The 22,955-nt window shown below is 34.8% G+C and overlaps 2 protein-coding genes across 3 annotated transcripts in view; one reads left to right on the top strand and one right to left on the bottom strand.

The window, feature by feature from the left end:
• LOC122019319 overlaps positions 1 to 939 on the bottom strand; it is a 32,854-nt gene extending 31,915 nt beyond the window's left edge. The window contains exons 1-2 of the mRNA XM_042576798.1: positions 931 to 939; positions 426 to 573 (exon numbers count right to left, since the gene is read on the bottom strand). Coding sequence (XP_042432732.1) covers positions 426 to 573; positions 931 to 939 — 157 coding nt within the window. The remainder of the gene's footprint in view (positions 1 to 425; positions 574 to 930) is intronic.
• A 15,640-nt stretch (positions 940 to 16,579) lies between these two features.
• LOC122021133 (protein NRT1/ PTR FAMILY 8.4-like) lies at positions 16,580 to 19,713 on the top strand. Of its 2 annotated transcripts, none has more exons than XM_042579220.1 (5): positions 16,580 to 16,595; positions 16,689 to 16,940; positions 17,995 to 18,100; positions 18,262 to 18,479; positions 18,576 to 19,187. In XM_042579220.1, the coding sequence occupies exons 2-5, from the start codon at positions 16,881 to 16,883 to the stop codon at positions 19,068 to 19,070; spliced, it is 879 nt and encodes a 292-aa protein (XP_042435154.1). In that variant the 5' UTR covers positions 16,580 to 16,595; positions 16,689 to 16,880; the 3' UTR covers positions 19,071 to 19,187. The 2 variants fall into 2 exon arrangements, with proteins under 2 accessions (XP_042435154.1, XP_042435153.1); XM_042579219.1 differs by lacking the exon at positions 16,580 to 16,595 and adding an exon at positions 19,653 to 19,713 and having other exon boundaries at positions 16,622 to 16,940; positions 18,576 to 19,102.
• Positions 19,714 to 22,955: the final 3,242 nt, after the last annotated feature.

The following is a 22,955-nucleotide window of genomic DNA, read 5'->3' as shown; positions in this document are numbered from 1 at the left end:
TATAGATACAAGAAATGCATTAGGTTTATTCTATGCTACCAATTGATTATCCTGTTGTAATGGTATGTCTCAAAAAAAAGAAAAACAGGTAAATGAGAAATAACCAATTGGATGAACAATATAAAGAAAGAATGTTATAGCTAATGCATTAACAAGAGAAATAATGAAAAGGCCAGAGGGAAGACAATGAGCAACAGTTGTCGATCCGTCTGCATCCCACAGGTGCATTAAAAAGTTGTCTAGCATCACTTTGTGCTGGTTTACTATGCATGTGATAAGATCTGAACGAGCAGAGACTTAATAGAACCAGAAATGAATAAGTGCCTATGATTGTCTCTGACTTCTCTGATCCCACAGAAGGAGCTTGCAATCGACAAACAGATATGGATGGATTAAAACAGCATGATCGACTAGTGATAATGTACCTAATGGCATGCTTGGCTCAGGTGAAAAAAGCAACAAGTTTGTTTTTACTGTAACTCTTATGTGTGGAATTAATCCTGATATGATCTTCGCAGGTTTGCTGGGAATATTAACTTCGTAAACCAATATCACACCATCAAATATCTCATCCTACCTGTTGCAAAAAACAGAAAAGAAAAAGTCACATCTTTCCATCTAATTAATTTCATTTCAGTTACTTGAAAAGAAACAGATACAATTGTATGCTGTTTAGGACTTAATAGCTAATAGACATAAGAGACAAATGAAGTCTACTCCCTATACAATTTTTTCTGAACCTTAGACATAATATCTAATTTCATTTCAGTTACTTGAAATGAAGTCTAGTCCCTACAATTGGTTGCTTAGTTGTACGAGTAATGAACATAGATTGGATGTCAAAAAATAGGTTATCGCATGAATATGAGGTTGGAGTAGAGTCTTTCTTGCACTTTCTAATACTAAATGCTAAAGATCTGAATGTAATACCTTGCCCATGTGCAAGATGTGGTAATTTAAAGAAGAAAGATGTTGACATTATATGAGCACATTTGTGTTGTAATGGTATAGATTTAACATACCATACATGGATTTGGCATGGGGAAAGATCTAAGATCAGGAATTCAATGAATGATAGTGATCGAGTAGGGCAAGATGAACACAAATCTTTTGCCGAGGAACCTATAGATATGGATATGCTACATGCTGCACATGATAGTTATGCTAAGAATCCAAACCAATTCCAAAAGCAACTTGAAGATGCTGAGAAGCCTTTATATCCTGGATGTACTAAATTTATAAAGTTATCTTCACTTGTCAAATTATATAACTTGAAGGCAAAATATAGTTGAAGTGATAAAAGTATCACTGACTTAGTTTGTTGGGGGAAATGCTTCCAGATGATAATGAATTGCCTTTCTCTTTGTATGATGCAAAGAAAAGCTTATGTGGATTAGGGATGGAATATGTGAAAATTCATGCTTGCCCTAATGATTGTATCTTATATCGGAAGGAGTATGCAGATTTTACCAATTGCCCTATTTACATGATGTCAAGATGGAAGTTGGGTAAAAAATTCTACGATAAATGAAGGAGTTCCTGCAAAGGTCCTTTGGTACTTCCCACCTATTCCAAGATTTCAAAAATGGTTTCAGAACAAAGTGATATCTAAGGAGTTAACTTGGCATGCTGATAAAAGAATTCGTGATGGATATTTGCGTCATCCGGTTGATTCACCCTCTTAGAAAGTGATGGATCACAACTGACCAAATTTTGCTTTCGAGCCAAGAAATCTAAGATTGGCCATATCAGTAGACAGAGTTCGATGAGTTTTGCATATAGTTGTTGACCAATTGTAATGATCACTTACAACCTTCCTCCAAGGTTATGTATGAAGAGAAAGTTTATGATGCTCACTTTATTGATTTCCGATCCCAAACAATCGAAAAATGATATTGATGTCTACTTAGCACCTCTAATTGATGACTTAAAATGCTTATGGGATATAGGTGCTGATACATATGATGCATATTGAGAAGAAAATTTATTGCTTAGAGTTGTTTGACTATGGACAATCAATGATTTTCCTATATATGGGAACATATCAGGTTGTGTTGTGAAAGGATATCATGCATGTCCAAAGTGTGGTGAAGAAACATATTTGATAAGGTTGAAGCATAGTAGAAAAATTTCATATACAGGTCATAGAAGGTTTCTTCCTAAAAGTCATCCTTATTGAAGGCAAAAGAAAGAATTTAACAGGAACCAAAAGTTTAACCTCACACCAAAACCATTAACTGGATATGAAGTTTTAGAAAGAGTTGAAAATATTAATTATCGGTTGGGAAAAATAAGTGGGAAGCTTCAATTAAAGGATGTTGATGAAAAATCATGCTGGAAAAAGAAATCTATATTCTTTGAACTTGAGTATTGGAAACATCTACATATTCGACATGTTCTTGATGTGATGTACATTAAAAAAAATATTTGTGAAACTCTCATTGGTACGTTACTTGACATTCATCGAAAAACAAAAGATGGAGTAGCGACAAGACTAAACCTCATGGAGATGAATGTGAGGATTGATTTGACACCAATGATGGGGGATAAGAGAATATAATTGCCAGCAGTCTCTTATACACTAAGTAAGGATGAGAAAAGAAAATTTTGTAATTCTTTGATAGGAATAAAGGTCCCATCAGATTACTCATCCAATGTTAAAAATCTTGTGTCGATGAAGGACCTAAAACTTATTGGCCTTAAGTCACATGACTACCACACTTTGATGCAACAATTACTTCCAGTGGCCGTCCGTGGTGTCTTGCTAAACATGTTAGAGATACTATCACTCTGTTGTGTGACTTCTTCAATGTGTTATATAATAAAGTGATAGATTTCTCAAAGTTGGATGATTTGCAAAGAGAGATTGTAATGCTATTGTGTTTACTTGAAAAATATTTTCCCCCATCTTTTTTTGATATAATGATTCATTTAACTATGTCTTGTGCAGGAGGTCAAATTATGTGGATTAGTGTGGTATAGACATATGCACCCATTTGAAAGATTCATGAAGATCTTGAAAGGCTATGTGCGAAATCACAATCAGACTGAAGGGTATATAGCCGAAAGTTATATTACTGAAGAGGATGTGGAATTTTGCTTGGACTACATGTCTAGTGTGCATACAATTGGGATCCCATCAAGGCATCGATGAGTACAACTCACTAAGCCTCTAGCTAGTTTAGTAATGCACTCCACTAGTCATGATGAGTTGGATCAAGCACATCGTTATGTATTGAAAAATGATGTTGATGCTTATATCAAGTAATTTCTCTAACTTATTAATACTTTCTTGCACTTTTCTTACATTCAATTGGTTAACTTATCCCTAATCATTTCATCAGGAAACACATGATATTTTTGAATGCAAAATTTCATATGGCTAAGTCTAAAAGGTGGTTATAAGATGAGCATAACCAAACATTTATTAACTGGTTATATGATCGTGTAAGTTTCATAATTATAGAAATATAGGTTTTTTCAAAGCTAAGTTCAAATGTTATCATATTGTGAAATATAGGTTGCAAGTGTAGTTGGTCATTCCACTAGTCAAATATCAGAAAGATTGAAGTGGATAATAGCATGTAGACCTAGCAATCAAGTGTTAAAGTACTCTAGTTATTTGATTGATGGGGTTACTTATCATACAAAAGAGCATGATGATATACGAGTTATTTAAAACTCCACAGTAAGCTTAGTCGCAAAGACAATACAAGTTGTTAGTGCAAAGGACAGAAATCCAGTTTTACCAGAAATGATTTTTTTATGGAGTTATGAAAAAAATATGAAAACTTGATTACCAAAAATTTCAAGTTACAATGTTTAAATGTAATTGGGTTGAGAATAATAACGGTATTAAAGTTGATGATCTTGGTTTCATGTTGATAAACCTCAAGAGAATTGGATTAAAATCTGACTCTTTTATCTTGGTCAATCAAGCAAAGCAGGTATTTTACATTGAAGATCCTTATGTTTTTGCATGACATGTTGTACTTGCAACACCTACACTACAAGAAAATCCTCATTCAACAACACTCAAACGACAACGGTTTTATGCCAAACTGTTGTCTTTTTGTCTTTTAACAACGGTTTTAACAAAAACCGTTGTCTTTGAACAGTTTTTTTGGCTTACGACAACGGTTTTTAAAAATCGTTGTCTATTTATGTTTTTTTGGGGCTACGACAACGATTTTTAAAGGCTACGACAACAGTTTTTGAAAACTGTTGTCTATGTGCGTATTTTTTTGAGATTACGACAACGGTTTTTGAAAACCGTTGTCTATTAAGTGTTGTTGAATATAGTTATTTTTTTCCTTCGCTTGTTTTCTCCCTTCGCCATTTTTTACCGCCTCGTTTTTTCTTTCCCAAATTGTTGCCGCCGCATTCCCCCCAAATTTTGGTCGATTTCTTCACCTACTTCACGTTTTTTTTCTCCTTTCCTCTCCAAGCCCTAAACCTGCCTCCCCTTCTCCTTTCCTCTCCAAGCCCTAAACCCATCGCCCCTTCATGACTCGTCGTGAACCAGTCGCGGGGAGGGAGAGAGATGGGCAACAGAGGCCACAAGCATAGGAGCAACCAAGGAGGATTAGCAACGGAGGTCGCATGATCCAGAGGACGACTCCAGGAACGAACGGTGTGGCCAAGCATCATGGCCATGGAGGCGCGGTCACGGCAGCAATGACGGCAGCGACGTGAGGTGGGAGGGTTGCATGGAGTTCGAGGAAGGGTCGGATGGGGGATCTGATGGAGGAGAGAGCCTTGCGAGGATGAGAAGCCTCATGGACGGCGACCTGGAGGAACTCAAAGGGTGATTAATTTTGTTCGAGACATTTAGAGACAAGATTGGAAACTTCGAAGTTCGCTGTGAGAACCAGATCAGAGGGCTTCTGAGTCTGTACGAAGCTTCCTACATCGAGAAGGAAGGAGAGGCTGTGCTAAAGGAAGCCATGGATTTCGCGACTGAGCAGCTGAAAGAATTCATGGAGGAAGGATCTGTTCCTGAGGCTGGCGATCTCAGAGATCAGGTAGCCCATGCGCTGCAGCTTCCACTGAATTGACGGCTGGAGAGAGTGCAGCACAGGTGGTTCATTGAAGCATTCCGTGGAGACGACACCATCAACCCTCTCCTCCTGGAGTTTGCTAAGCTCGACTTCAATATGGTTTAGGATGCGTACAAGAGTGAACTCAAAGAGCTCTCCAGGTAAATTAACTGCATCTAATTAATCAAACTTTCGATGTTTTTATAATAACAATTTCAAAGTTTAATTACTTTTTAAATGCAGATGGTGGTCCGGGCTCGGGCTTTCAGAGAAGCTGCCATTTTCTAGTAACAGATTAACTGAGGGCTATCTGTGGACAGTTGGTTTCACTTATGAACCAGATAACCGGAGATGCAGAATGATGTAAACAAAGGCAATCTGTTTTATTACAGTGATTGATGATATTTACGATGTTTATGGAACCTTGGATGAACTCCAGCTCTTTACTGATGTCGTCGACAGGTGACAGCAGTACATTCACCATCATCGTCAAGTCATGTATATATGTTTTATCACGAGTATCGATCTAAGATCGAGTGAGTTTTGTTGCAGATGGGACTTAACTGCCATGGACAAGCTTCCAGTGTAACGACCACCCTTCTTACTACTACTGCACTCTAAGGATGACCGTTACTTGACTACTAACTCTACTTAACCGGTATGATAAAAATCTTTAGGAAAACCCTACCGAAAAATTTCGGCAGAATCTCCCCTGTACCGGTGACCATATCCGTAAATACATACAGAATATACTCAGCCACAGGCGGCTGGAACATATAATTTCACAACCACGCAGTATAATAGCTCAATAAAAATATGAAACTACTCTAGCAATGGCAACAACCATATCACTCCAACAATAGGAGGTATCAAACAACAAATGCGGAAATAAACTCAATCTCAATATAACATTAAAAGATAACTAGGGGAAAAGTCTTGACAATTTTGCCAGCTAATTCTGGATCTCTCCATAGTCCTGGCATCACACACACTGTCACAGCATCTCCTTGTCGCCTTCCTTCTTATACTTTTCCTTTTCCTTTATCTGCAGTAGGAGGAAAATAGTATCTATAAGCTAAAAGCTTAGTGAGCGCTATCCTACTCACAAAAACTCGATATGCATATATATAAATAAAAACATGCTAAAACTGAATGCTAACATGTAGAGCTACTTATGCTCATAAATAGCGAAGAAACTAACTGAAAAACTAACATGTATAGCTAATCATGCTCATAAATAGCGAAGAAACTAACTGAAAAACTAACATGTAAAGCCAATCATAGAACTATCATGTGTATCAATAAGAAACTGAATTGATACCTAAGCTAAACTAATTAATGCTAAACTGAGACTAACTTGTATTCACATAACTAATTTGTGAAGTTTTGAAAACTATTTACATAATAGATTAAAATAATAATCATGCTGCTGATGGGCCCGGCAACTGTACTTGCTGTGCGCGCATCCCTAACTAAACCCGGGATTGCAAGTTCCGAGTCTAGTAGGGTTTACTAGGTTATCTAAACCTAGGGACGACTGTGGGAGCCCAACTCAATGGATATCTAATCCTACTGCTGAAAATAAAATACTGATTTCATAGCTAATTTTCTTACCTTGCTCTAACTAGGTTATCTGAACCTAGAGGCGACTGTGGGAGCCCACCCATTGGACCGTAGTCCCATATAAGCTGAAGCAAGACTAAATAAGTTATTTTAAATGCTTCTACTGCATTAACTGAGCTATTAAAATGCCTACTGTAGCATTATATTGAGCTAAGCATTTTATCAAGCACTTGGTGTGCACTAGAACACACCCTACGTCCTGAAAATCTGTATACAACTAAACTAATGCATAAAACACACAAATAGCTACTTATACTACATATGAATTTACTTATAAAAATCTGCATGCTATAAAGATAGAGCAAAGAAAGCAACTTGGACTTTCTAAACATGCTGTAAAATAGAGCAAAAGAAAGCTAACTTAGACTTACTAAACATGCTGTAAAATAGAGCAATTGAAAGCTAACTTGGACTTTCTAAACATGCTGTAAGGTAGAGCAAAATAAACTAATTCTGAACTGTTATAACAAGGTTATTCTTGCCCTTAAACCAGTAACAAATAATCTATCCAAACTTACTAGTATACTAAGTTGTGCATGCTCATTTAGTGGCAAGGGAAACTGAATCAGCATACTACTACATGCTATAATCCTTAACGTAATTGGAAATAAGCACCTTTCATGGAAACCGAGATATAAGAAGGGATATTGCTGTTATCAAACATCTACGCATGATATACTAAAACTTCGTGTATGGATTAGCTACTAAGGATCCAACTGAAACTTCCCTAATTAAATCTGTTCATTGTTGTTCATTTACAAGCCGATCATGCTTAAAAAAATAAATCTATTTAACTAACTGTTCTTAAACTAATAGCAGGTTCCAAAGGCAAGGAAGGACTAAATCCCTAGCAACCATAATCTGTTACAGCAGGTTCCAAAGGCTGTTCTTTTCAATGCATGGCACAAACAAAGCTAAAATCTGCTGAAGCTTAAAATCTAATTAAAAATCTCTTCTCCTCTTCTTTATCAAACTCACGGCAGTAACTAAATGGTTCTAAAACTGCACACTAAATCTGAAACAGGAAACACTGAAACACTTGCTGTACAGAAAAATCCAAGCATGGAATCAAAGCATACTAGAATCCTGACTGTAACAAGCTCTAAGAGGGGTTGTTCTAAGCTCTAATTAAGTTGTTCATGGTTACGAAATGCAAATAAAACTGCATGTACAATCCGGAACCAACAGCAAGGGCTGTTCTTGCCCACTAGCAAACTAACAGATCCAAGGGTTTCATACATGCTCCGGCAACAAAAAAGGAAACCATTGTAACTAGTAAGGGGTTTGCTACTGGAAAACAAAACAAATACCATTCCTCATACTCAGATTTAACAAAAGAAATTCTGGAATTGAAAACTATACTACACAACCAATGGATCAAATACTGTATGCTTAAAACTAACAACAAAGAAATCTATTCCAGAATCTCTACAAGCTGAAATGCTAAACTACATGCTCATCTGATTAATTTGTTCCTTTTCCAAACCTAAACAAATCTGAACTTGAGATTCACGGCAGCAAACCTCAAGAACAACAATCCTACTGCATACTTCGGCCAAACAAGAAGAGAATAGAATCCAGAAAAAGAAAGAAACAAGGAATAAAACCTCGGAGCTATCCTACTGCAGGTGAGTAGCAACTCACCTTTTCTTGGAATACTTTGACTTACAACCGGAGAAGAAGGATGTTTCTAGGGCTTCGGATATATGCTTCCTCGACGATCTCTTGGTATCTTCTTGCTCTCCTCGACGAGAGGATCACAAAGGTATGAAGAACTCACGGAGAAGGGTGCTCGCCGGCCGCCGGAGACGCCCTAAAGCTCGCTGCGTTTTTCGCCCGAGAGAAAACGCCGTCGCCGAGAGAAAGGGGAGAAGATTTTGTCACGGGGAAAACCTAAGTTCTTTTCTTATAACTTTAATATTCTGTTAACTAACTATTGCTTAAATACAACTTGATTCGGGTTTTATTAAGAAAAGTTCGGCTGGTCTGTTGGTGGGCTGCGTTTTGCTTAAGGCCTAGCGCATGGTTCGAAACTTGGCTGTAACCATTTTTCCTTCCTATTTATTTCCTATTCATTAACAACTTCTTAAATAGAATATTTCTCCTTTTTAAATAAGAAATGATCGCTAGCACACTTGGTCAGCCCGGCTTTAACCAAATCCCAGGTCACAGCTTTGATTCCTCAGCCGCGCACTTTTATTTCCAATTTATTTTACTGTTCCTAACTACTACTTAAATATATATCGCTCCATATATGATTAACAAAACCGTGTAGCTCATCTGGTTGGGCCGATTTCTGCTTGGGCCGAGGAGCTGGGTTCAAACCCCAGCTTCTACAAACTTATTTTTTTTTTTTATTTTTTTAAACTTCTTCCTCTTGGTAAAAATACCAAACGAACTCCAAAAATTACGTAAAAATATTCTAAAAATTTCTAAAAATCTCTAGAATTTTTCTATAGCATTTAAAAATATTTTTGAATTATTTTTGGAGCTCAAAATGAGAAAATTTGGGTCGTTACATCCAGAGTACATGAAACTATGTTTCTTTGCACTCTTCAACATGGTGCACGAAGAAGGCTACTGGGTGATGAAGGAGAAAGGCTTGGACATTGTGCCTGGCTTAAAGAAAGAAGTAAATTAAATTATAAATACTATTTCAATTTTCTTCGTTTTGCTTCTTTGTTATTAATCAATTGTTGGTATATTAATTTTCAGTGGGGAAATTATGCAAAGCATACTTTGAGGAAGCAAAATGGTTCCACCATGGACAAACTCCCAAGCTCCAAGAGTACTTGGAGAATGGTTGGGTATCAATCTCTAATCCGATCATGCTATTTAATGCTTACTGCATGGGCAAAGACTTAACTGGAGAGGCCTTGATGTGTTGTATCCACTTTTTTCTTTCCTTGAACCTTTGTTGTTTCCATACCTTAATATTAGAAACTTTATTCATATATTGGTTTCGACCAGAACCTGTAGCCAGGTAGAACTCTAACTCATATACTGACTTTAGGTTCTTTATGGTGCTGATTTTGACACTAGGGGGTTTTCAGTTGTGGCTTTCTCAAAGAGTTATCCTCTGCGAAGGTATGAGCACTAGGGGATTAGTATATGAGTTCTGGATGGAATTTAAATAACATCATGGCATGTTATTATTTCCTAAGAAAAACTGTGTACTAGTCTATTATGTCACAAAATTGTGTTTACATCATTTAATAAGTATCAAATGTCAAGTCATATTTATTCTTTTCCCTTTTAACAAAAAATGTATTTATATATATAAGGTGAAGTTTCTCTATTAACACAATGCTTCTACAGTAGTTTACTGGAAACTTTTACTGTCATGTTCGAAGAGTAAATAGTTTCATTCTCTAGTTAATTAGAATTACCTTAGTTCAAAGATGGATTTTTTTTTTCAAATTATAATAAAAATCCAGACATACTAGGTTATAAAGAATATTATAGTAAAGAATATTATAGTTACATAAAACCAGACATACTAGGTTATCTCCTGTGTGGAAAAATCAAGTCATTTAATGAGAACTTTCAACTTCTTGGATTAGGTTTTGCTAGTAACTATCTAATTATATATTATTGTATTTTTGTCTTATTTCATATGCACATTTCAGTGTATGCTTTCTTCTTGGTATCTGTACTAAGAACTCAATATTAAGAGTTAATCAATATGCTATTGCAGGGGTAAAGTTGCTGAAGGTATAGATTTTGATCGACACTATGGAAGACTTGTTATCATGTTTGGGGTTCCTTTCCAATATACACAGAGTAGTTGATCTTAAGGTTAATTGTCATGTCATCACTAAATATGGATCCTTCCCATCTAGCTTCTCTAGTTTGATTGATTGGAATGAGGAAATTCTGAAACACCTTTGCTCAATCATCACTTTGGATGTTGTATGAATTAAGGTTATGAATTGAGCGATAGTTTTCATGGGCAATATTTCTAATTTGACACTTTGTTCCTTACCGAGGCCATTCCTATTCTTATTTTCCTTGCATGGTTTGTTTGTTACCTTAAAGCTGTCTCTACTTGAGAAGATGGGAGCTTAAATAGAGCAAGAGAGGAGTGATAGTAATCATTTCCCTTGTCTACTTAGGTGGTAGGGCAAAAAGGGTAAAGAAGGGAACAACTTGGCTCTTTTTTCCTCACATTTGATTCCTTCCAAAATGGTTGTAACAGGGGGAAAGACTGAAAAACAGTTGGAAACAGTGGTTTAACCTTGCAACGCTTGTGGTTCTATTTGTTTTTATTTTTATTTTCAATTACCATTTTTCAATGTCGTTGAGGAATTCAAATAACTTCCTTTTGTTTTTTCCAGAATTTTGCTTGCTAGGTTATTGTATTTGCGTGAGAGATTCCAGATAAAAGAGGGTGCTTTCTTACTTTTGATGCTTTGGTATGTCCAATTTGGCCCTTTTATTCAGGTCTTATACAATTAGCTATTTTCTGTTGTCAGTCTTATTATTGGGGTACTTTCTGAATTATTTTTAGAGTTCAACCATGTGGAAGGAAAATGCATTTGGTAAATATATATACAACACGACAGAATATGTTGCAATTATGCTTGTCTACAGAGATTTTCAGTTTATTTGTATTTCTTATATTCTCTGTATTATTATTCCTATATTCTCTGTATCACTTATTTATTTTTTATTTTTCTGCCAAGTTACTTTATAATATTTTACTATTACTTTTTGTGCAGGGACTTTCCGTTCCCAGATGCAATCAACAGACGAAACCAATGAAGACAAGAAAATATTTTATACTCTATTTCTTACAAAATAGACAAATATTTCTTCACCAATCGGTACAAAGACAACAATTGAAAGTTGTAACTATCTGATTGATAAGTCCTAGGCTATTTGGTTGAGTTCAAGTGATCATTGAAGCATTTTCAATGTTTCATTATATTAATGTTCAAGCTACATAGTAATTTGCATGCCTAGATGTTAAGCCTACCTAGGGCTAGACTGATCTTTGATCTTTAGTTTTTTTATATTTCATTCCTGTATTTTGTAATACCTTTTATGCATAGATCTTGATCTATACAACTTTTTATTGGTATGTTAAAAACATTTTGCTCAATTCATTTTTTTCCAATTAGCATAAATTAAATTCCTTGATGTTTGCAATTGTTGCACCCATTTCATAATTGATGAAATTAATTGTTTTGTTTAAAGCAAATTTTTATTAGATGTTGTCATTTTTCCCTGGTTATTATTCAATTCTTTTTTTTAATGCATCTGTTGTAGTGATGTGGAGATGAACATTATGTTGGAGAGCTCCTTGAATGCAAAGGAGAAAATAATCTCTGAGTTGAATATGGAGCTTCATAACATGGAATCCACATTATTAAAGGGGAGGGAGCAGCATTTGAATGAGATAAAGAAGTTGAATGCACTAATCAATGAAAAGGTTTCAGTTCTTTGTTTATACCTAATTTTTTATACGATAACTGATATGAAGTATAAGTTGCAACATTTTGGCATTTGAGATGACCAACAATTATAGTTCAATTAAAATTTTATCACAATTTCTCGGCACAACAATATGATCTTGGACATGTTTAAAGCTATCACATCCTTTATTAACACAATTAGATTTGATAAAATAGCAATGCTTACAGTTCCTAATCTCTATATCTCTATTTTCTTGCAGGATAGTGCTCTTTTGGAGATAAGAAGAGAACTTCAAGAAAGACCAACCACAAGATTAGTTGATGATCTGCGTAAAAAAGTTAAAATTCTTCAGGTCCATAAAATGCAATTGACCATTGGATTCACCTTCCTAACATTTGTGCACATGCATTCTTCTTTTGGATTCCTTTATACTGTTTGATATTGCATACTCAAGAGCCACGCTTAAACAATTTTGCAATATAACTATACTTTTGAAGATCCACTTAGGTATTTAGCCAGTAGTTGTTTCAGTTCATCTACATTCTTCCTTTCTTTATTCTTAGTAGTTTGTTCCTAATTGATGATGTATTTAGCCATGCTTTGCTCCCAGTGTAATTATTTAGAGAGATAGTTTAACATACTTGTAGTTTGTCCATTGGAGGATTTTTGACGGTACAGTTCAATGCTACAAATTTCACTTATTAAGTGTACATATGGTGTTATTCCATACCAATGCAACAGTGAAATCAAAGGTCCATTTTCAATGCTTTGCTCTCAAGTTGTTTCGGTTAGTAATGATCCTAAAGATAACCTTTTATTCTTACAAGATTGTTCCAGATAGCCTCTGTCACAATATTATTTACAATTTTCCTTTATCATGACTATTTCAGATATATAATTTAACATAATTTCAATTTATTAAGTTAAGTCACAGTCTTACTTGAGTGTACTAACAGGCACAATGCATTCAGCAATACAATTTAGTTGCTCAGGAAATAGTTGAAACAAATGCATTAGCTTGTTCATTGATATAGGATATGGTGAAACAAATGCATTAGTTGAAACAAGCTATCACATCCTTTATTAAACAGGAAAATGCATTTTTATTATTCATAGGCATTTAGTTTAGATCAAGTGACATTTCTTTATCTTCTTCTTACAGGTGGAGTTTGAAGGATTAGGAGAATTAAGAAGCAAGGATGAAGAAGATGAAGGCATTTAGTTTATCTTCTTTCTTTATCTACTTGGTCCACTTCGATCCAAGTACGATGCAAACATGGCAAGGATGAAGAAGATGAAGGATTAGGAGAATTAAGAAGCAGTGTTTTGTTACTCTTCTAGTGTTGTACATGGTAAAAGTAGTTCAAATGATCCAACTCTTCAAAACTGGATATCAAGATTAGGATGTTGTGTTACTCTTCTAGGATTAGGATGTTGTGTTGTTCTACCTTTGTTTTAATAGTGTCGTTGTCATTTTGTTGGCTGCTTTTGAAATTTCTTCGGAATGTTGTAAATATTATTTTCGAATGTTAGAAAATTATATGTTAAATTTTATTTACAAATTTAGTATTTTGAATGATTTATAATACTAGAAATTTGTATAATAAATTTTAATATTTTTTATATTTTTTATCAAAAAAGACAACGGTTTTTCATTGTTGTCGTAAATAGTTTAAAACTGTTGTTGAATACCCTGTTATTAAATGTAGACGCTCAAAGACAACGGTGAAAAACTGTTGTCTTTGAAGGAAAAGACAACAGTTTTTCACCGTTGTAAAAACTGTTGTCTTTGTCTTCAAAGACAACGGTTAAAAACCGTTGTCTTTGGGTACCCCCTTTAACAACACAGCCTTTAACAACAGTCTGAAAGTGGCTACGACAACGGTGAAAAACCGTTGTTGTAAGGTTTTTTTCTTGTAGTGCTACCAGGGAGTACATTGAATACATAAATGGTGATGAGAAGGAAAATGATGTAATCCACTATCAATGTTTTACAAGAGAGTTTCTATCAATGGATGTTGACATAATAGATGAAAATAAACCACCATGCATTCATGAAGATTGTGATGACACTTGGGTAGACAATAATTAAGTTCAATCCTACATGGTATGAACCACCATCACAGGTTTCTAGTCTTTTGACTATTGTTCATTAGTTGTAAATGGAGTTTATTTGTATTGGGATAGATTTTATTTGAACATGAAACATATTCCTTCTTTTGTGATTGTGATTGTGATTCTTGTAGTTTTGAGTTAATTATGAATCATTGATTAGAATGAACCTAATAATTTACCGAGAGATAATTAATCAGAACCATAATACCCCCATTGTTCATAATATTACAATTTGAGGTAGATAAAAAGTAAAGAAGTGAATACTTAATTTCTTGTGTAGTATGCGTTGCATAGTATATTTTTATGAATGCCTGACAAGTTATCAATGCATGCAGGAATTGTGTCATCGGAGAACTTAACAAGATTCTGGAATTGTATCTCCTCATTTCTTTGTGGAAACAATGACATCTTGTGGAAAATAGAGTACAAGAATGCCAATGATTGAGAAGTCTAACGAAGTGAATACTGCAAATTTTGCAAGTTCTGCCACAATATTGGAATCTCTAGAGACCAAAACAACAAGAACATTAAGAGGTCGCACTCGTTTGGATAAGTTGGTTAGGTAAAGGGTTTAGGGAATTAGAAAGGATGCAAGTTTCAATAAATTTGGACAGCCAATAGGAGACTTTGCTAGTAAAATACAAAGTTATATTAACATTCTCACTCGGGACAAGGTTACAATAAGTTACTAGACATGGAAGTAAGTTCCAAGTCATGTTAAAGAATTAATATGAGAATCAGTTAAAGTAAGTTAGAATGTTTTGACAATTTTAATTACCTTTCATATGGTTATGATATATTTAATGTTATGAGTTAATCTTTTTTTTATAGTTGAGTTACAATATTGACCCAAGATGAAAAAAAGGATGTTTGAATTCAACAAATAATAAGTGGCATCAATATAAAGCTCTTCTCACGCAGAAGTTCATTCTTAGCAAACTTGATAAACCTGAGGAGTTCAAAGAACTACCAAGTGACTATGGTATTACATGAGATGATTGAAGTGTGTTTAATTTGTAATCAGTCGCATGTCTGAAGACTTCAAGGTAAGATCCTTAATTTGTTATTTTAAAATAAGTTCGCCACGATCCATTATTTATATTAAAATCTAATATATATGAGGAATGCTCAATTAACTAGAAAGTTATTGATGAACAAAAGAAGAGAAGAAAGCAGAACTTATACCCCCATCAACTTGCTTGTAAATGATATGCACGTTTTGTTGATGAAATAATAAGTATTCCTACTAAATTCAATAAATATACACTACAAGAAAATCCTCATTCAACAACACTCAAACGACAACGGTTTTATGCCAAACCGTTGTCTTTTTACTTTTTAACAATGGTTTTAATATAAACCGTTGTCTTTTAGTAGTTTTTTTTTGCTTAGGACAACGGTTTCTAAAAACCGTTGTCTATTTATGTTTTTTTGGGTCTACGACAACGATTTTTAAATGCTATGACAACAGTTTTTGAAAATTGTTGTCTATGTGCGTTTTTTTTGGGATTACGACAACAGTTTTTGAAAACCGTTGTCTATTAAGTGTTGTTGAATACCATTATTTTTTTCCTTCGCCGTTTTTTCCCTTCGTCATTTTTTGCCGCCGCGTTTTTTCTTTCCCTCTCCTCAAAATTTTTTGCTGCCACATTCCCCCCAAACCTGATGATGACAACACTTTATGTGCTAGCCACTAGACCGTCCCGAGGGGATTAAAAATTCTCCAAAATAATTGATGATATGGATATTGATTCAACTAGAAATGAATGTATACTGAGTTTCAGATCAATCCTCATATTTATTTCTGTTTGGCAGAAGTTTTTCCATATTTATGGCTATGTAATAACTTGTTTGTTGACCTTACAATCTTAAGGAGTCCACATTTTTTTTTCTACCATTCAAATCACCTCTAAAATTGGAAGATTGATTTATATCTTAATGCATTGCTCTTCCAATATTAATCTGATACTTTAATTCCCTATATATATATATATATATGTATAGATTTTATTTTATTTGTCTTTTCTGCATAAAATGAAATTTTCAAGTTGCATTTTTTTGATGATATATGTTGTACTAATACTCTCTATTATGCTCAAGTCCTGTTATGTCCTGCTTTAGTTCTCCTGAATTTCACTAATCTTGTTGATTCATGTATTATGCTTTCTCAACTGAGAGGGTGATCAGCTATAATTTCTTAGTTTGGAATAACTTTAATGCCGATAGCTTTTATACAATATGTTCTGATTAACCTTTTTTTTTTTAATTGTTGCATATCATTGCATTGGCTCATGATCTTTACTATGGTAATAGAGCCTTCGAAAGCATCTCTTTGAGGAGCTTGATCACGCTTTTCCTGATGAAGTAGAAATGTACAGGGAGATCCGTACTTCTGCCGCTGTAAGTCAAAAGCTTATCACCTACTTCACGTTTTTTTTTTCTCCTTCCTCTCCAAGCCCTAAACCTGCTGCCCCTTCTCCTTTCCTCTCCAAGCCCTAAACCCATCGCCCTTCACGACTCGTAGCGAACCAGTCGCGGGGAGGGAGAGAGATGGGCAACAGAGACCACAAGCGTAGGAGCAACCAGGGGGATCAGCAACAGAGGCTGCATGATCCAGAGAGGACGATGATGAAAAATCCCCAACTGGAGGGGCTTTAACCATCCTCCTTGGCTAGCTTCAAATCCATGGAGAACGATGATGGAGTTTCTTTGGAAAGTGGCGAAAGAAGTCCTCTGCTGGATAAGGTGGCTCTCAGATCTCCTTTCCTACCGCTTTTTTCATTGTCGTTTTATTCATGCTCATCATGAATAAAGATGGCGATTTAGCAATTAAATCTTGTTCCGACCTCTGAAGGAACTTGAATTTGTTTTGTTTTACTTGCTCTTATAGGTTGGTAAATTCGATAGTGGGTTCCTAAGAAGTCTTTGCCGTCTAGGGTTAATACATCCATTCCATGGTTGAAATTTCTGTATTTTTCCTGCACTTTTGCTTCATCTATATTCTCTTTCCCTTATTTTTCCTTTTTTAAAACCTCAGTTGCTCGATCTGCAGAACATCTATCTCAATGGGCATTTGGGCGGAATTTCTTATTTTTATATGCGTAGATTCATGAGGTTTACCTTTATTTGTGGATAATTTTTACAGGGTAAACCATTGTTCCTTGATTGGTGCACCTTGAGTTGTTGTGAGGATGACTAATTTTACAAGTGCAGTAAAGATTTTCTCTCCTTCCTTTGAAGTTCTATAAGCCATTGTTCCTTTATCTTATCGTGAATCTTAGAGTTGTGGCAAGGATAACCAAGTTCATGAAGGAAGTAAAGATTCTCTCTCCTTCCTATGAGTTCTATAAAAATCAAGTGGGATTGAAGGAAAGGATAGATTGATCAAGTTCTTCAAAGCCATCTCACTTTGACCAAATTAAACACGGTTTCATCATTTTAATTCTCAATTTAACCAAATTTTAGTGAGTTGTGTCAATTTTCTAATCTAATCTAACTAATTTCTAGTTAATTGCTTTAAATCTCTCCTTTTTAAAAAACTTCTCAATTTTGTGAGATGATGATTGTTTTTTAAAAACAAAATGAGACAGACTATTGCCGATACTGATCTAACTCGGACAATCCTAGCTACATCATTGTTTCCCTTTATGTATATTTGAAAAAGTTAAACAAAATATCATGCAATAGTATTTGGAGTGCTTTTACTGTGACTAGATTCTAGAAGTATGATGATCTCGTATGGACTGGCAAAACGAGATACTAGTTCATTACTTACTAGTTACCTGGACACTCATTGCAGAGCCAATCATCAAGGCATTTTGAAGACAATGATTCTGAGGAGATCGATCAAAGATCTGAGCCACAAAGTGTAACTTCTATATCCAAGGCACCACCAATAATCTTAGGTAAGTATCGATTATATTTTTCTCATACTTTATGTGATAGCCTTTGTCTTATCAAGAACGGATACTAACAATATCTTGTTGTACATCCTATGAAAATTAATTGAACAATCATATATTCCTAAATACTTGAACGTTAGTAATATGCTATGTTGATGTTGCAGCATTTTCGTTCCTGGAAGGTATTGCTTTCAATGGCATTGGCATAAACTTAGTTTTGTATCTTGGTTCTGTCCTTCATTGGCCTATTTCTTCAAGTGCTGCAAATGTTTCCTTTTGGGGTGGAACTACATATTTCACACCACTGCTCGGTGGCCTCCTCGCTGACACCTATTTGGGAAATTACAGGACAATTGTAATATCCATCATATTGTACCTACTTGTATGTAAACTACACTCAAAACATTTCACTAAATGTTCTTGAAATATTTGTTAGTTATCATAATAATGCTATGGTTTTGCTTTCTAATGTCTGTAGGGGTTGGTGATTGTTACTTTATCTGCCACTATTCCATCATTAACACCTCCTTCATGTGATGGAAATTCATGTCAACCTGCAACTGCATTCCAAACGTTTGTGTTCTTTTCTGGGTTATATGTTATTGCCTTTGGGACTGGTGGAACCAGAGCAGCCTTGCTGCCCTTTGGTGCAGACCAATTTAATGAGGAGAAACCGATAGAAATGAGAAAGAAAGTATCCTTCTTCAGTTACTTTTATGTATGTTCCATGTTAGGAGTGCTCTTTTCTGGTACTTTCATAGTTTGGATACAACAAAATGTCAGCTGGGCAATTGGATTTGGGATTTCAACATTTTGCATGGTTATAGCTTCTGGAGGCTTTTTACTTGGAACTTCAACATACAAGTTAACGATGCCAACTGGCAGTCCTTTGAAGAGTCTTCTTCAGGTTCTTCAGGTTATTGTAGCTACTGTAAGGAAGATGCACGTGGTGAACAGCTTAATGTGTTCATGACTTTAAAATAGTATATTCCAGATTTTCTTAAGGTGAGGACACAAATTTAATGAGGAATATACTTTATGAGAAGTTTAATTTAGAGTATATCACAATGAAAAAAAAAAAACCTTGTTAGCCCGTTTTTGTTATATACTTTGCAAACTCTAAAGCTCTATATTACTGGAGACTAGCTAGACTTGTTGTTGTTGAATTGGATTAAAATCATATGATTTTTATTTTCACATGAAGTAAAAGGGTGTTTAGAAGATGCACAAGTAGAGAAAATTTGATCCAACAAAACAAGATACTTTGGCATATATATGTGTGATATATTGTTATGGGTACTATTTAGTTTTGTAAACTTCGATGTTTGGATGTAGATGTTTGGTACTTTAATGATGTTTGGATTGTAGGTTCTTGATCAATGATATTTTGTAGATAACTTGAACTGAAATTGAGGTATGCAGTAATTTTAGTTTGTGCCTAGAAAGAAATATTGTTATCATATTCAATTGTGTACAGCCTCTTTGTCATCATCATCTTTATGCCATTTACTCCTGGGAAATGACTTAACTTGCAATCATATGCTATTTACCTCAGGGAAAAGATAATGATCCCGTACTCAGAAAGGAGAAGAAAAGAGAAGCTAGGAGGGAGGAGAAACCAGAAAAGGCTGCAGTTATCGATATGGTGTTTAGAAGATGCACAGGCTATTTAGAAGATGCACAGGTAGAGAAGACTTGATCCAACAAAACAAGATATTTTGGACTTTATATATATGTGTGATATATTATTATGGGTATTATGTAGTTTTGTAAACTTTTGTGATGTTTGAATGTTGATGTTTGGTACTTTAATGATGTTTGGATGATGATGTTTGGTACTTTAATGAAATTTGCATTGTAAATATTGATTATGTTTGGATTGTAGATTTTTTATCAATGAAATTTGCACTGGATGAAATTTGCACTGGATGATGATGTTTTTTATAAACCGTTGAGTAGGAAAAGATTAATAAGTTTTTTATTTATTATCAAAATGTTGTATATTGTACCCAAAGACATCAGTTTAAATATGTCAAACTGTTGTCAATGGCGTTAAAAGACAACAGTGAAAAATCATTGTCAAACTGATGTTAATTAACATTGTTCGCTAAAAAGATAACGATTTTTAACCGTTGTCAAATCGATGTCATTAGAGAAAAAGACAACGGTTTTTAGTCGTTGTCGTAGACAGTTCAAAACTGTTGTTGAAGAGCCTAGGCATACGCTCAAAAACAACGGTGAACAACTGTTGTCGTTGAATGAAAAGACAACGGTTTTTCACCGTTGTAAAACTGTTGTCTTTGCCTTCTAAGACAACGGTTAAAAACTGTTGTCTTTGGGCACCCTTTTTAACAACACGACCTTTAACAACAGTCGAAAAGGGGCTACAACAACGGTGAAAAACCGTTGTTGTTGGGCTTTTTTCTTGTAGTGATAATTCCGGAATCTACCTATATATTATTCCTACTAAATCTAGTAATGTGACTTCTAAATTTGTTTATATCATACATTTTGGTTGTAGGGAGATGAATTATGTGATGATGATGAGATTAATAGAGCTATTATTTGGAAGAAAGGGCAGGTCAATAGGAAGGGGCAACTTAAAGGCGATGATTTGAAAATAGCAATAAAAAAAATTGCAAGCAAGCTCATTATGCCTCGTTCCAAACTTTATTTTTAATGATGGTTTGTTGGATAAAATTTCCTAGTGAGACATTTATGTTGTTGTGTGGCTGAATACATGACAACCAATGGAAAATTTTATAGTGACTTGTGATTCAACAATCTTCTTGCATCCCCAACGTTTCAATTTTTTTTATTCTTGTTGCAACAACATTTTTTAGATTAGTATTATAATAATGGAGCTTTCGTGAACATTGGACAGCTAGCTAGTTTGAAAACCTCATGAGCATGGCAAAAAAAATAGGTACTTTTATTTTCTCCCATAGACAAAATGGAAGAGGCCTTAAGCTTTTATTTTCCGTTGCCTTTCCTCTCTCATTCAACCCCTCTGATGTACATTATCTACATTATTTTTCTTAAGATAATACTTTTTAAATAGAAATATTATTCAGTCTAAAGTTGAAACGCATGTTTATTATACTTAATAAATTTGTTTGATATTTGGTGAAAAAATGAGGACATTTGATACTATAATTAGTGTTAGTATTTACCATTTTCAAATACATGGCAATAAAACTATTTTTAGTAATTATTTGTTTTCTTGTGCATGACAGGATGATTATGTGCAACAAAAATGGGAGGGTAAGTTGCACTTTGAAGAGGGGAAAAAAATCCTTTCAAACACACTTGCTTCAGATGAACATTCTGGGTGTGTGAGAGATGTTGAAGGCCATATCACTCAAACATTCTAGTTTAATGTTGGTAGAATATGGAAGAATCCTCTTTTTGATGACCATTTAATCCTTCAGCAAAGGTAATTGATGGAGGAAAAGATATTAATTGTAGAGCAAAATGCACACATCGTCGAACAAAATACACGCATATCAGATCAAGATGAATGCATATAGAAACTTGAAGCAATGTTGAAAAAGGGTGCATGTGACATAGATATTGATGAATAAGGTAGTTGCTCAGTAAAGTTGCATCCCATGAGTGAAGAAAAACAATCGATACCGAAAAGAATGTCCCAAATATTGAAACATTGGATGATGATGACATGCAAATTTGAGCAATGATGATTTCTTCCAAGTACATATTTAGTTGTGGTTATATTTCCTACTACTATTGAAACTATGAGTTGCATTAATTTATAACATGATTATTTGGCTTCTAGGGTAAATCAGTTGCATTGACATTGGATTCTAAGACCAAAATTGTTGTCTATGTTATATAATTGTTCATGTCAATGCGGTTGATAAATTACTTCATGGTGTTCCATTACCCATAAATTGTATACACGTCTCCATTAATAAGGCTATGGAGAAATTAACACATTTGTCATTTCCAATTCCAAATGAATGTAATACAATTAGTGATGCTATAGGAACACATTTGGGTTGGCCAACTCACTTGGTAGTGATACAAGATGAGGTAAATATCATATTATATTTAGAGTTAAATTATAAAAAAAAAATAGTATTGCACCTAACATGTGTGCATTTAAAATTTTTAGAAGCCTCACAGGAAAATAAGTATTGTCCAAAGAAATAATCCTATTATTTCATCAAGTGTGCCAAGATCATTACATCTATTATATTGTTATTGTAAGCATGCTGTAGATGATGAAAAAAATATATCAATGATTTTTTATCATGATTTCTTTGACAATGATTACGAACTTCTTGTGCACCTTGAAGACATCAATCCTTTTTATCATTTGGAGCCCATATCTGCCAATTGTATAGTGATTTACATATGGTAAGTCTTCTTCTTCTATTTGTTTAGCATTTAAATTGTATAAACTTTATTAATTTAGCATTGTAACGGATACGGTGAATGATGTGGAGCTTTCGAGTTGGGTCAAAATCAAAAGGGTTAGCTGACATGGTGATCAAAGTTAAGGAAAGGTCAACCTTTGAAGTCAGTGTAGTAGATCATTACGACTGAGAGGTTATCCTACCAGACCATTAGGCAAGTCGCATGCCAAGTCCATCAGGTTATCAAACCGAACCATTGGCCGGTCGGATGCTGAGTCCATCAGGTTATCCAACCGGACCATTGGGTCGGTTAAACACCGAATCTTTAAATATTGATGAATAACTCAAGACGAGTCAACACTCTCTAGAGCCAAGACTTATTTGCCACTTGAAGATAGCACGATTAACTAGCTGGGTCGAGTAGTCTAGTCGATTAGAGCTATAGTCCGATCGGATAGAATGGACGCCCAGTCCGATTA

This window comes from Zingiber officinale, chromosome 9A (assembly GCF_018446385.1).
Source record: "Zingiber officinale cultivar Zhangliang chromosome 9A, Zo_v1.1, whole genome shotgun sequence".
NCBI lineage: Eukaryota > Viridiplantae > Streptophyta > Magnoliopsida > Zingiberales > Zingiberaceae > Zingiber > Zingiber officinale.
Note: the sequence above shows the minus strand (reverse complement) of the source record. Positions and strands in the feature narration are given on the sequence as shown.

Excerpts from the sequence above, each read along its gene's own strand:
- LOC122021133 (XM_042579219.1), top strand. The coding sequence starts at position 16,881 with ATGGAGAACGATGATGGAGTTTCTTTGGAAAGTGGCGAAAGAAGTCCT. Across the intron at positions 16,941-17,994 it reads GAAGTCCTCTGCTGGATAAG|AGCCAATCATCAAGGCATTT; the intron begins GTGGCTCTCAGA and ends CACTCATTGCAG. Across the intron at positions 18,101-18,261 it reads GGCACCACCAATAATCTTAG|CATTTTCGTTCCTGGAAGGT; the intron begins GTAAGTATCGAT and ends TTGATGTTGCAG.